This window comes from Notolepis coatsorum, assembly GCF_963971535.1.
Source record: "Notolepis coatsorum genome assembly, chromosome: 9".
Lineage (NCBI taxonomy): Eukaryota > Metazoa > Chordata > Actinopteri > Aulopiformes > Paralepididae > Notolepis > Notolepis coatsorum.
In genome coordinates, this window is record NC_140173.1 from 141867877 (window position 1) to 141881780 (window position 13904).

General features: G+C 47.6%; 1 protein-coding gene across 1 annotated transcript in view; it reads right to left on the reverse strand.

Annotated features, from left to right (window-relative positions):
* The window catches only part of LOC311234784 (isoaspartyl peptidase/L-asparaginase), a gene marked incomplete at its 3' end in the record, with an annotated part of 37048 nt that overhangs the window by 9884 nt on the left and 13260 nt on the right, over window positions 1-13904 (reverse strand). Inside the window, exons 3-4 of the mRNA XM_084322028.1 lie at window positions 1957-2099; window positions 156-319 (exon numbers count right to left, since the gene is read on the reverse strand). Coding sequence (XP_084178154.1) covers window positions 156-319; window positions 1957-2099 — 307 coding nt within the window. The remainder of the gene's footprint in view (window positions 1-155; window positions 320-1956; window positions 2100-13904) is intronic.

The window sequence follows — 13904 nt, forward strand, 5'->3', positions numbered from 1 at the left end:
AAGGCTATTGTTACACTCTGATTTTAAAACCACTTGGTTGTTTTGTCAGTAAAATGTCTAATCTATTGTCACGTTTATATGTTTAACCCCAGGAAGAGTAGCTGATGTTCTGCATCGGCTCATGTGGACCCTAATAAATGATAAATCCTACACACCACTGAGTGTTGAAGAGTTCAGTGACTCCAGTCATGTACTTCTTCTGCTTCTCCCACTCCCTCCTCTCGTACTCCGTCACCAGGCTCTCTGCGGGGACTGGCCGCATGCCGATGCTCTCTGCAAACAAGTTGGCTCCTCTGTCCGTCAACATGACGTGGTCAGTCTGAGTGTCTCCCATAGTGACGGACATGCAGGACGAGATCAAGTAGAAAAAGAATCATTTTTAAAGGGGAACTATCTTATAAATGGCCTTTTTGAGTGTTTAGCATTGTTTCCTAGCTATGTGAACTTATATTACATTTACATTTACATTTAGTCATTTAGCTGATGCTTTTATCCAAAGCGACTTACAAGTTCTGTACGACAAGACAGCAAGAAGGGTACAACTCTATCAGCTGAGTAACAATGTTCATCAAAGTGTTGCGTGTTACAGTGTAGGTTAGTTTATTAGGACAAGTGCATGACAGTAAGGTTAGTCAGGGTTAGTTTTTTTTTTTTTTTTTTTTTTTTTTTTTTTAATTTTTTTTATATTAATATGATCTATGTCTCTAATTCTCATATTGGCGCATTCTTCCAATTCTCCTCTCACAATATTCACCCTCACTGAACTGAGTCATCTGAAAATGTGATGATTTGTGATGTCAGAGAGACACCGCTGCATGATAATGGCGAGGTACAAGATGAGCTGCACACAGTGGTTGGAGCCCAGGCTCAAAACGGCTCGAGATCTTGAGGTAGAAAAATGCTGTTTTTGAGGACTTGATTAGAAATACAAAACAATGAATAATAAAAAAAATAATATTACAGAGGTGTTCCATAGACTCACGGGAATTGTGTAAAAGTGCCCAAATAGTGAAAGAAATAGTAAAATAGTTCCCCTTTAAAACAATGTAGGGATTCGTTCTCATAGCCGATATGTTGGGCAACGGCTACATCAAAGCGTGAATGCCACGCAACTTTTAAGGACGAATGCTCTTATTAGCGCAAGTTCAATCCGAGGGGCCGATCATCACCTGAAAATAACATTTGTACTGCATGCAAAAAGGTGCATGTTTGGCCCACACACCTGCATGGGACTTAGCACACTGTACATTGTGTATGTCTCTAAAGGTGAGACTCATACCGTATACACCTACACACATACCGTATACACCTACACACATACCGTATACACCTACAAACGCATACCGTACACTAGGGCTATCCCTGACTAAGGATTTGGATGGTCGACTAGGATTGGCCAAAATTTGCCGTTAGTCGACTATTGGTCGACTTTAAAAAAAAATATATATATATATATATATAAGTATAATATTTTTAACCTTTTTTTTATTTTATTTTATCATTCCATTTGGGCTGTGGGGGGGTGCTTAATGTCTGAAGGAGTCGACTGAAGGCTTCTTGTCCTCTGCAAAAGCATGCAATTGGTCCACTGATGGATACATCTTGATATTTGTCTAGTCTAGTGTGTTCATTAGACGGGTGAAATCCTCTTTCAGTGCCTCTGTGCCTGTTTTCGTAGGCAGTTAGCCTCTGGTATGCGTGCCATTAGCGTTAGCCACGCTTCTAGGCCTCTTTTCTTTTGGAAAGAATGATTTTTTTTTCTTTTTTTTTTTCTTTTTTCTTATATTCGACTAAGAGGTTGGCCAGTCGACTACGGCTCCTTTCGACCGATTAGTCGACTAATCGATTGATAGGGGTCAGCCCTACCGTACACATACAAACACAAAATGAGTTAAAGACCGGAGCCATGTCCGGTAATGCAGAGAAATCTAAATTAGACTGGGCATAAGAAACCACCTTTTCCATCACAGCCCGCGCAAGTGACACAGGGTTGGCGATGTTCTTCACTGAAGACACAGCGCCAGCAGCGAGGGTCCTACCATCCATAATAATGGAGTCCAGCTCCACCTCTCCGTCGGCGTTCAGGACCGATCCGTGACCTACCATGAAATACTACATTCATTAAAAAAAAAGGGGGCATTCGTGTCCAATTTTCCCAAAATATGTCATTGTTCCAGTATCCTTAGAAGGCTTTATCATTTTATCACAAAATGCGTGCCATGATGTGCATCAAACTCACAAAGTCAATTAACGTGAGAATAAAACATAAGTCACAGGTTAGGAGTATTTTAATGGGGCTATTCCATATTTGTTATTACACCTGGCTTCCATCCAGGGCATGATAACCATACAGTCTTATTCCTGATATTGATATTTATTACATGGCGTTTTCACATTCGCCGAAATGCTTGATTGTGATTGGTCAATAGCCCCTGACAGCGGTGAATAATTTTTCAATAACTGGCCGCTGCCATGGGCAACACGTAATAATCACCAGTGATTATTGCTGTTCGCAGCTGGAGCAATCAAGCCCACTGACACACACTGCATCAGTGCAATCAGACACACCTGCCGGCTGCCGGCGATAATAATAATCACTTTATTTGGGCTGACAGAGCCACAGAACAACTGCGTCTGCATTTGATCTCGTCTTGTCGATGGTGTAAAATGAATTAGGTATATTGTTAGTAATCTATAGCCATAGCTTTAGGCTAACAGAAAAGTCCACCCGGAGCGAAAAAAAAGTGACACCCGGTCTGCAACAGGGGAAACTGCATTTTCGAGACAGCGCCAATACCAGGATCTGGCTTGTACTGCACTTTCGGAGTCCCAATATGCCTTTTCCAGCCAAAATACAGCTCTGTGACATTGAGTAGGATATTAAAATGGAATAAAAGCAAAAACGAGCTAAACACGTACTGTATATATACGTGGTTGGCCTTCAAGCGTCGGCTCCCAAACACATATATATACGTGGTTGGCCCCGAATCGGTTAATGAAACAAGTAGATGATGGACGAAACGGGTCATCAAATTCAATTTTTTTTGGCTTTCTATCTTTCCTCCCATCCCCCAATTTAATTGTTCTGCCAATTCCTTTCCTGGTCGTTGCGCTGCCCGACACCGTTTTGCAAGGGCACCGTCGCTGCATCCTGCACTGGCGCCGCCCATGATGATTGTGATTGGTTTAAAGAAAAAATCCCTATAGCAGAATGATAATAGGTTCAGCCAGACCTCTCTCCGGCGCTGGCACAGTGCTAACATAGTGTGGAGAGAGGTCTGGCACAGCGCTAATGTGATGCCCACTAGAAGTGGTATCATGTTAATATTTTTAGATTATGTGTCAAAACAGTGTGAACATATTGGTACAGGATTACCTCCATCAGAAACAAGTTAGAATAGTCATTTATATGTAATGGGAGACATTAACATAATCTGGTCAATAGGTGGCGGTATAGGACTGGTGTTTAGTGGCTTCGCCTTCCAGGGAACCGTACTGTGTGCTTAGGAACGCACGAGGCGATCTCAGCCTCACAACCGGGAGGAACCAGAGTCAATAACATCGTGTCTGCACCTTCCTTTGTCAAATGATTAACTACAACCTGTTTCATAGGTTAAACATATATCTGCTATCAGGTGCCATATCCTGGTACCTGTAACAGTTTATTGGGGGCTCGTCCGGGATCAGCGCCACCTGCTGGATGGGAGCTGATCCAGAGATCTTGACACCTGGACCAACCGCGACCCGATGAACCAGGAAGCAACGCCCGGTGTAAAGGTCGTCGAATGAGGGATTGATCTGCGCAGTATCGACAGCAGTGAAGTGCCTTATCTGATGCCAGACGACAACGAGAGCTGCGTCCACTACTCTACCTGACGAGAAGGAAGACCGGTGTCGTGTAGAGGAGATCCACCCACCACGGAAAATCGTCACAGTGATCCTGAACTGAGAGCCAAGTGCGAGGAATCGGGAAGCAGCCATGGGAGACAGCGAGAGGAAAAGCTTGGTGTGGGACATCAAGAAGAGCCTGCTCACTCTACCTGCGGATGAACTGTTTCGCATTGCCGAGGCATTGGAACTGATACCAGGACTGGAGACGTCTGACCGAACCCACCTTACCGTAGACGACGTGGAGGGGTGCTTCAACTTTATCAACGACTACCTGTACAGTAAGGTTTTACTGGAGTTAGAGGATACAGGGTTGTCTTATTTATTACAGATAAAAGATGTGACTGATGGACTTATGCAGAGTGAGGTGGTGGGTCTAGAAGAGGGTAAAACCGAGGGCCTACGGTCCACCAGTCAAAGTGATGCAGTACCAGTCGACCCCATTAGCGTCTTTTATGATGTAAGTGAAACCATTGAGGGTGTGCCCACTCCAAAAGTAAGCAACCAGGTTTTACAGTGCCTGCCCAGTGTACTACCACCCACAGCTCAGGCTGTGCCATTGAATAAGAGTGTACCAGACACCGAAAGTAAACAGGAAACCCCTGGTGTCGCCAGATAAACTAATATCTTTAAGAGAACTGTCGTACCTTCACCGCAGGGAGTTTAAGCTCCAGGGAGGTCAGATAGGAGACCAGGGATCAGACATTAGTTACAACAGTGTCTGCAAACAGATCGACGAAGGTCTGAAGGAGCAATTCAGCGATGCAGAGGTTGTTAGAGCAGTCTTGAGAGTGATCAAAGCTGGCAGCTTTAAGGATATGTTAATGGTAAAAGACGATTTGACTATCGATGAGCTGAAGGGTTTTCTCCATTCTCACCTCGGTGAACAAAGTAATACCGAGTTGTTTCAAGAACTCATGTGTACAAAGCAAAAGGATAGTGAAACCCCACAGCAGTTTTTGTATAGAGTCATAGGACTCAAGCAGAAGATTTTACTAGCATCAAAATATGCTGCTACTGACGTTAAGTACAACGAACGAACCGTTCAGGATGTCTTTCTCCACACTGTATATCAAGGTTTAGGACACAAACATGATGACATTCGTAGGGAACTCAAACCCTTACTTGAAGACAGAGTACCTGATGAGGCCATTCTCAGACAGATGAAAAAGGTCATGAGCGATGAGAGTGAAAGACAGCGACGGTTAGGGCCTACCAATCGCAATAGACCCCCCCATGTACATAGTGCAGGTGCTGAGGTGAAGGGAGCACAGTGTCCCCCCCCCCACTAGGGAAGAAAATACAAGAAAGAAACTTAAACTAGACCCGATCCAGCAGTTAACAGAGAAAGTAGAGAAACTTACCAATCTAGTGGATCTCCTGCAACAACAGCCCCAGGTCAGAACAGGGAGGATAAATAGGCAGAGGGACAGGCCATATGGCTGTAGCAAATGTGTAGCACAGAATTTACCTAATTGCCCTCACTGTTTCCATTGTGGCGAAGAAGGCCATAGAGCGTTAGGCTGCCAAAAGAGACCACCACGTCAGGGAAACTGAGGCCGGTCACTGCAAGAGGACAACCATTGACCGGTTCCCCTTTACTGTCCCAAACTGACAACCGTCGTACTAGTGAGCCTGAGAAGGAAAGAGTAAGAGAGGAGAAGACTGCACCTAGAACAGGAACCAAGACGGTAAACCAGATACAGAAGCACACAGACCCCCCTAATTTACCAAACACTAAGAGTGAATGCCTCGCCAAGCTCGTAGGGAGAAGAGCTCTCACCCATTGTAACCTAAACGGTTTAGCAGTCCAAGCCCTGCTTGATACAGGGGCCCAAGTAAGCATGATTGACAGAACTTGGAAGAATAGATACTTACCTGACATGCCAGTCAGGCCCCTTAGCGAAATCATCGAAGAAGAAGAGGAGTTGAAAGTCTACGCGGTAAATGGTGAGGTCCTCCCATTTGATGGTTGGGTGGCCCTTACAGTGAACTTAAAGGGGAATGAAGATCCTAACCTGTCAATCACTGTGCCTTTCCTTGTAAGCAGCCTTGTCCTTGAGAGACCCCTACTGGGTTTTAATGTGCTGGAAGTGATGATACAGGAACAACCTGGAAGACTGATCCCAACTCTCACCAGCCTGCTCTGTAACGCCATGGTGATACCAGCCGAGAAGGCAGAACTCCTGGTGAGTTATATCCAGACTGACAGACCCCCTGTCCAGGTTGGTCGCCTACGAACAGGTAAACAAGCCACTGTCATCCCCGCCGGTCAAGTGGCCTGGGTCAAGTGCCAAATCCCCCCCCACGTGGACCTGTCTGACCCCACCTTCCTGTTCGAACCAGATGACAGCAGTTTAGCGCTGGCAGAACTGGATGTTGGAGAAGGCCTGCTGCAAGCGCAAAACCCCAGGAAGCCGTATCTCACCGTGCCTGTGGGAAACAACACAAGGCATAACGTCACTCTCCCCAGGAAGACAGCTCTGGGCAGCATCCATTGTGTTGGGAAAGTCATCACGACAGACTCCCCACGGCAAACCCCCATCCCAACCTACTCACCTGAAATCTCCCAGCCTACGGTACCCCCCAACCGTGCTGCTACAACGTCGGCTGTGCCCAGCTCCATCCTGTTCAAACCCCCCGTCGATCTCAGTCACCTCGACGACGAACAACAGACAATAGTCAACCGGATGCTTTGTGAAGAGGCTGGGTCCTTTGCACAAGACAGTGGTGACATTGGGTGCATCCCGAGCCTGCAGATGACAATCGCTCTCCATGATACTGTCCCGGTCCAGAAGACGTACTCATCAGTACCAAAGCCACTGTTTAAAGAAGTAAAAGAGTACATACAGGAACTGTTAATGAAAGGTTGGATAGTCAAGTCAAAGTCTCCATATTCTGCCCCAGTAGTCTGCGTCAGAAAGAAGGACGGCAGCCTACGGCTATGCATCGACTACCGCCTCCTGAACAAAAAGACTGTGCCCGATCGTCATCCACTACCTAGAATACAAGACCTGACTGACACGCTTGGAGGCTATACCTGGTTTAGTATCCTAGACCAAGGGAAAGCCTACCACCAGGGCTTCGTCGCCGAGGGTTCACGACCCTTCACCGCCTTCATCACTCCATGGGGTCTTTACGAGTGGGTGCGCATCCCATTTGGACTCTCGAATGCCCCTGCAACGTTCCAACGGAGCATGGAGGAGATGCTAGGTCCCCTCAGGGACGAATGCTGTATCCCGTATCTTGACGACGTACTCTGTTACGCAAAGACATTTGAAGAACATGTAGAGACCCTCCGCAAGGTTCTCCAAGCCCTTCAACGTCACGGAGTGAAATTGAGACCTGAGAAGTGTGACCTCTTCAAGCAAGAAGTCAGATACGTGGGTCGCCTTGTGTCAGCAGAAGGGGTCAAGATAGACCCACAAGACATTGAAGCCGTGAAAGCCCTGTCAAGTAAGACACCCAGAACTGTCGGCGAAGTGAGGAAAATAACAGGATTCCTGGGATATTTCCGTTCATACATTCAGGATTTTTCCCGAATTGCCAGACCCATCTACGAGCTACTCCAAATCAAGCCAGGAAAGACCCCAGCCCCAGCGCGGAGTAAGAACATCAAACGCCCCCAGTTGCCCTCCAGAGAGCCCATAGAGTGGACCACGGAACAGCAGAGAGCACTTGAACAACTGATTGACCTTCTCACAAACCCCCCTGTCTTGGCATATCCTGATTTCAACCTACCCTTCAGGTTGCACACGGATGCCTCCGACCAAGGCCTGGGAGCTGTTCTGTATCAACATCAAGATGGAAAACTGAGAGTCATCGGGTACGGGTCAAGAACATTGTCACCAGCCGAACGAAATTACCATATGCACAGTGGGAAACTGGAGTTCCTTGCATTGAAATGGGCTGTGTGTGTGAAATTCCGTGACTACCTGTATTATGCCCCACACTTTACTATCTACACCGACAACAACCCGTTGACCTATGTAATGAGTACTGCCAAGCTCAATGCAGTCGGTCATCGGTGGGTTGGAGAACTGGCAGACTTCCGGTTTGACATCAAATACAGACCCGGAAAGTCCAACATAGATGCAGACACACTTTCCCGCCTTCCCCTGGATATGGAGAGATATGAAAGGACCTGCACAGAAGAGCTCTCTAATGAAGCAGTACGAGCAACGTGGGAAGGAAGCCAAGCAGCTGAAAGGAAAGACGTGGCATGGGTTGCGGCGCTCAACATCGCGTCCCCAGACTCAAACCAGCAGTCTCACCCACACCTACAAACAATCAGTCACGATGAACTGGTGAAGGCCCAAAAAGAGGACCAAGCCATCAACACGATCAGGGAGTTGAAAGAGTCGAACACGAAATTGTCAGACGACGTACGAAGAACCGTAAGCGCAGCAACCCGAAAGCTACTTCATGAATGGAGCAGATTACATATTGAAAATGATCTCCTTTACAGAAAGACCAATCAATACCAACAGTTGGTCCTCCCTGTAAAGTATAGAACACTTGCCCTGAAACATCTACATAATGAGATGGGTCATGTTGGAACAGAAAGAGTGATCCACCTCGCAAGAGAAAGATTCTACTGGCCTTTCATGTCCAGAGAGATTGAAGAATATGTGACCCGAAGATGTCCTTGTATCAAGTCTAAGAAGCCGGTCACCCATGTCCGAGCTCCCATGGGCAGCATTACCTCCAACTTCCCATTAGAACTTGTGTGTATCGACTATCTACATCTGGAAACCAGTCGTGGAGGGTATGAATATATCCTAGTGGTGATCGACCATTTCACTAGGTTCGCCCAGGCATACCCCACCAAGAACAAGAGTGGGAAAACAGCTGCAGAGCGTATCTTTAATGACTTTATACCCAAATTCGGTTATCCCTCGAAATTACATCACGACCAGGGTCGAGAATTTGAGAATAAACTGTTCCAAGCACTGCAACGGCTGTCTGGGGTCGGCCACTCTAGAACATCACCCTACCATCCACAGAGCAACCCAGCGGAGCGGCTCAATCGGACCATACTACAGATGTTGAGGACATTGACTGAAAATGAGAAATTGCGGTGGAAGGACCACCTCCCGCATGTGTTACACGAGTACAACTGTACCAAACATGAATCAACGGGTTACTCACCCTTTTTCCTCCTCTACGGTCGTCATCCACACCTCCCCGTTGACCTGTTGTTTGGGTTAACGAAGAAAGAGGAACCGTACTCACCTAGAGGATACGCGGAGCAATGGGCTGAGAAGATGTCTGAAGCCTATCGGATTGCTTGCGAACATAGCAAAAAGTCCAGTGCAAGAGGAAAAGTAACTTATGACAAGAAAACAAAAGGAGTAGTACTGCAGTCAGGAGACAGAGTTCTGGTGAGAAACCTCAATCAGCGTGGAGGACCAGGCAAGTTGAGATCGTACTGGGAGAAGGCGATCTACGTGGTCAAAAGCCAGCTCGCTGAGAGTCCAGTATACATTGTCTGCCCTGAGCATGGAGACCAGAAAAAGACCAGAACACTACACCGAAATCTCTTACTGCTGGTAAATGATTTGCCCGTGGAAATGACTCCACCACCAGCCAGAACTGTCCCTGCGAAGAAAACGAATGACAGACCAAGACAAGGAAGAATGTCAGACACACAAAGACAAGTAGAGACAAGGGACAGCAATGACAGTGATTCGGATGATGACAGTGACGGAGGATACTGGCTAAGGATACCTGTTGAAAGGACAGAGGAAAGATCACTTGGACACCGTGAACGACGACCTGAAGTCATGCCAGGCCTGCGCCCTGAGAGTGAAGACGACAGGGGAGGAAACACGGATGGAAATTTGCCTGTCTTGGCCAGACCGGAGGGAGATGTTAGTGAATCAGGGGAAGAAGAAGAAAGGGAGACCCCCCGAGCTCACTCTCCAATACCCCAACCCCATCCCCGAGCTCACTCTCCAATACCCCAACCCCAAGCTCACTCTCCAATACCCCAACCCCACTTCCAAGCTCACTCTCCAATAGCCCAACCCCAACCCCAAGCTCACTCCCCCGTAGCCCAGCTCAATCTCCGAACCCCTCCACTCTCGCCGGTAGAACAAGTCCAGTCAGAGGTTAGGAGGTCTGCCCGTGACAGAAGGCCTAAACAATGTCTCACGTATGATATGCTAGGTGAACCGTCAGTACAGAACAAGGTGACCGTGAATTCAGTAGTACAGTGGCCACCGATGGTGCCCGCACCACACCACAGTCCACTACCACATCAATTGATACCCTTCGTAATGCCATGGTTGCATTACATTTTTTACAGCCTTCCACAACATGGCCAGTATGCTTACCGTCCAGCCGTCACCCACGGTCCACCCATGGGGAGTTTGTTAGGGGTTCACGCCTGAGGGTGATATTGGATGGGTGTATTTAGTGATTTTCGGAAATGTCAGGAGCCATTTTTTTAAGGTCAGGGAGTGTGTGATGCCCACTAGAAGTGGTATCATGTTAATATCTTTAGATTATGTGTCAAAACAGTGTGAACATATTGGTACAGGATTACCTCCATCAGAAACAAGTTAGAACAGTCATTTATATGTAATGGGAGACATTAACATAATCTGGTCAATAGGTGGCGGTATAGGACTGGTGTTTAGTGGCTTCGCCTTCCAGGGAACCGTACTGTGTGCTTAGGAACGCACGAGGCGATCTCAGCCTCACAACCGGGAGGAACCAGAGTCAATAACATCGTGTCTGCACCTTCCTTTGTCAAATGATTAACTACAACCTGTTTCATAGGTTAAACATATATCTGCTATCAGGTGCCATATCCTGGTACCTGTAACAGTTTATTGGGGGCTCGTCCGGGATCAGCGCCACCTGCTGGATGGGAGCTGATCCAGAGATCTTGACACCTGGACCAACCGCGACCCGATGAACCAGGAAGCAACGCCCGGTGTAAAGGTCGTCGAATGAGGGATTGATCTGCGCAGTATCGACAGCAGTGAAGTGCCTTATCTGATGCCAGACGACAACGAGAGCTGCGTCCACTACTCTACCTGACGAGAAGGAAGACCGGTGTCGTGTAGAGGAGATCCACCCACCACGGAAAATCGTCACAGTGATCCTGAACTGAGAGCCAAGTGCGAGGAATCGGGAAGCAGCCATGGGAGACAGCGAGAGGAAAAGCTTGGTGTGGGACATCAAGAAGAGCCTGCTCACTCTACCTGCGGATGAACTGTTTCGCATTGCCGAGGCATTGGAACTGATACCAGGACTGGAGACGTCTGACCGAACCCACCTTACCGTAGACGACGTGGAGGGGTGCTTCAACTTTATCAACAACTACCTGTACAGTAAGGTTTTACTGGAGTTAGAGGATACAGGGTTGTCTTATTTATTACAGATAAAAGATGTGACTGATGGACTTATGCAGAGTGAGGTGGTGGGTCTAGAAGAGGGTAAAACCGAGGGCCTACGGTCCACCAGTCAAAGTGATGCAGTACCAGTCGACCCCATTAGCGTCTTTTATGATGTAAGTGAAACCATTGAGGGTGTGCCCACTCCAAAAGTAAGCAACCAGGTTTTACAGTGCCTGCCCAGTGTACTACCACCCACAGCTCAGGCTGTGCCATTGAATAAGAGTGTACCAGACACCGAAAGTAAACAGGAAACCCCTGGTGTGTCGCCAGATAAACTAATATCTTTAAGAGCACTGTCGTACCTTCACCGCAGGGAGTTTAAGCTCCAGGGAGGTCAGATAGGAGACCAGGGATCAGACATTAGTTACAACAGTGTCTGCAAACAGATCGACGAAGGTCTGAAGGAGCAATTCAGCGATGCAGAGGTTGTTAGAGCAGTCTTGAGAGTGATCAAAGCTGGCAGCTTTAAGGATATGTTAATGGTAAAAGACGATTTGACTATCGATGAGCTGAAGGGTTTTCTCCATTCTCACCTCGGTGAACAAAGTAATACCGAGTTGTTTCAAGAACTCATCTGTACAAAGCAAAAGGATAGTGAAACCCCACAGCAGTTTTTGTATAGAGTCATAGGACTCAAGCAGAAGATTTTACTAGCATCAAAATATGCTGCTACTGACGTTAAGTACAACGAACGAACCGTTCAGGATGTCTTTCTCCACACTGTATATCAAGGTTTAGGACACAAACATGATGACATTCGTAGGGAACTCAAACCCTTACTTGAAGACAGAGTACCTGATGAGGCCATTCTCAGACAGATGAAAAAGGTCATGAGCGATGAGAGTGAAAGACAGCGACGGTTAGGGCCTACCAATCGCAATAGACCCCCCCATGTACATAGTGCAGGTGCTGAGGTGAAGGGAGCACAGTGTCCCCCCCCACTAGGGAAGAAAATACAGGAAAGAAACTTAAACTAGACCCGATCCAGCAGTTAACAGAGAAAGTAGAGAAACTTACCAATCTAGTGGATCTCCTGCAACAACAGCCCCAGGTCAGAACAGGGAGGATAAATAGGCAGAGGGACAGGCCATATGGCTGTAGCAAATGTGTAGCACAGAATTTACCTAATTGCCCTCACTGTTTCCATTGTGGCGAAGAAGGCCATAGAGCGTTAGGCTGCCAAAAGAGACCACCACGTCAGGGAAACTGAGGCCGGTCACTGCAAGAGGACAACCATTGACCGGTTCCCCTTTACTGTCCCAAACTGACAACCGTCGTACTAGTGAGCCTGAGAAGGAAAGAGTAAGAGAGGAGAAGACTGCACCTAGAACAGGAACCAAGACGGTAAACCAGATACAGAAGCACACAGACCCCCCTAATTTACCAAACACTAAGAGTGAATGCCTCGCCAAGCTCGTAGGGAGAAGAGCTCTCACCCATTGTAACCTAAACGGTTTAGCAGTCCAAGCCCTGCTTGATACAGGGGCCCAAGTAAGCATGATTGACAGAACTTGGAAGAATAGATACTTACCTGACATGCCAGTCAGGCCCCTTAGCGAAATCATCGAAGAAGAAGAGGAGTTGAAAGTCTACGCGGTAAACGGTGAGGTCCTCCCATTTGATGGTTGGGTGGCCCTTACAGTGAACTTAAAGGGGAATGAAGATCCTAACCTGTCAATCACTGTGCCTTTCCTTGTAAGCAGCCTTGTCCTTGAGAGACCCCTACTGGGTTTTAATGTGCTGGAAGTGATGATACAGGAACAACCTGGAAGACTGATCCCAACTCTCACCAGCCTGCTCTGTAACGCCATGGTGATACCAGCCGAGAAGGCAGAACTCCTGGTGAGTTATATCCAGACTGACAGACCCCCTGTCCAGGTTGGTCGCCTACGAACAGGTAAACAAGCCACTGTCATCCCCGCCGGTCAAGTGGCCTGGGTCAAGTGCCAAATCCCCCCCCACGTGGACCTGTCTGACCCCACCTTCCTGTTCGAACCAGATGACAGCAGTTTAGCGCTGGCAGAACTGGATGTTGGAGAAGGCCTGCTGCAAGCGCAAAACCCCAGGAAGCCGTATCTCACCGTGCCTGTGGGAAACAACACAAGGCATAACGTCACTCTCCCCAGGAAGACAGCTCTGGGCAGCATCCATTGTGTTGGGAAAGTCATCACGACAGACTCCCCACGGCAAACCCCCATCCCAACCTACTCACCTGAAATCTCCCAGCCTACGGTACCCCCCAACCGTGCTGCTACAACGTCGGCTGTGCCCAGCTCCATCCTGTTCAAACCCCCCGTCGATCTCAGTCACCTCGACGACGAACAACAGACAATAGTCAACCGGATGCTTTGTGAAGAGGCTGGGTCCTTTGCACAAGACAGTGGTGACATTGGGTGCATCCCGAGCCTGCAGATGACAATCGCTCTCCATGATACTGTCCCGGTCCAGAAGACGTACTCATCAGTACCAAAGCCACTGTTTAAAGAAGTAAAAGAGTACATACAGGAACTGTTAATGAAAGGTTGGATAGTCAAGTCAAAGTCTCCATATTCTGCCCCAGTAGTCTGCGTCAGAAAGAAGGACGGCAGCCTACGGCTATGCATCGAC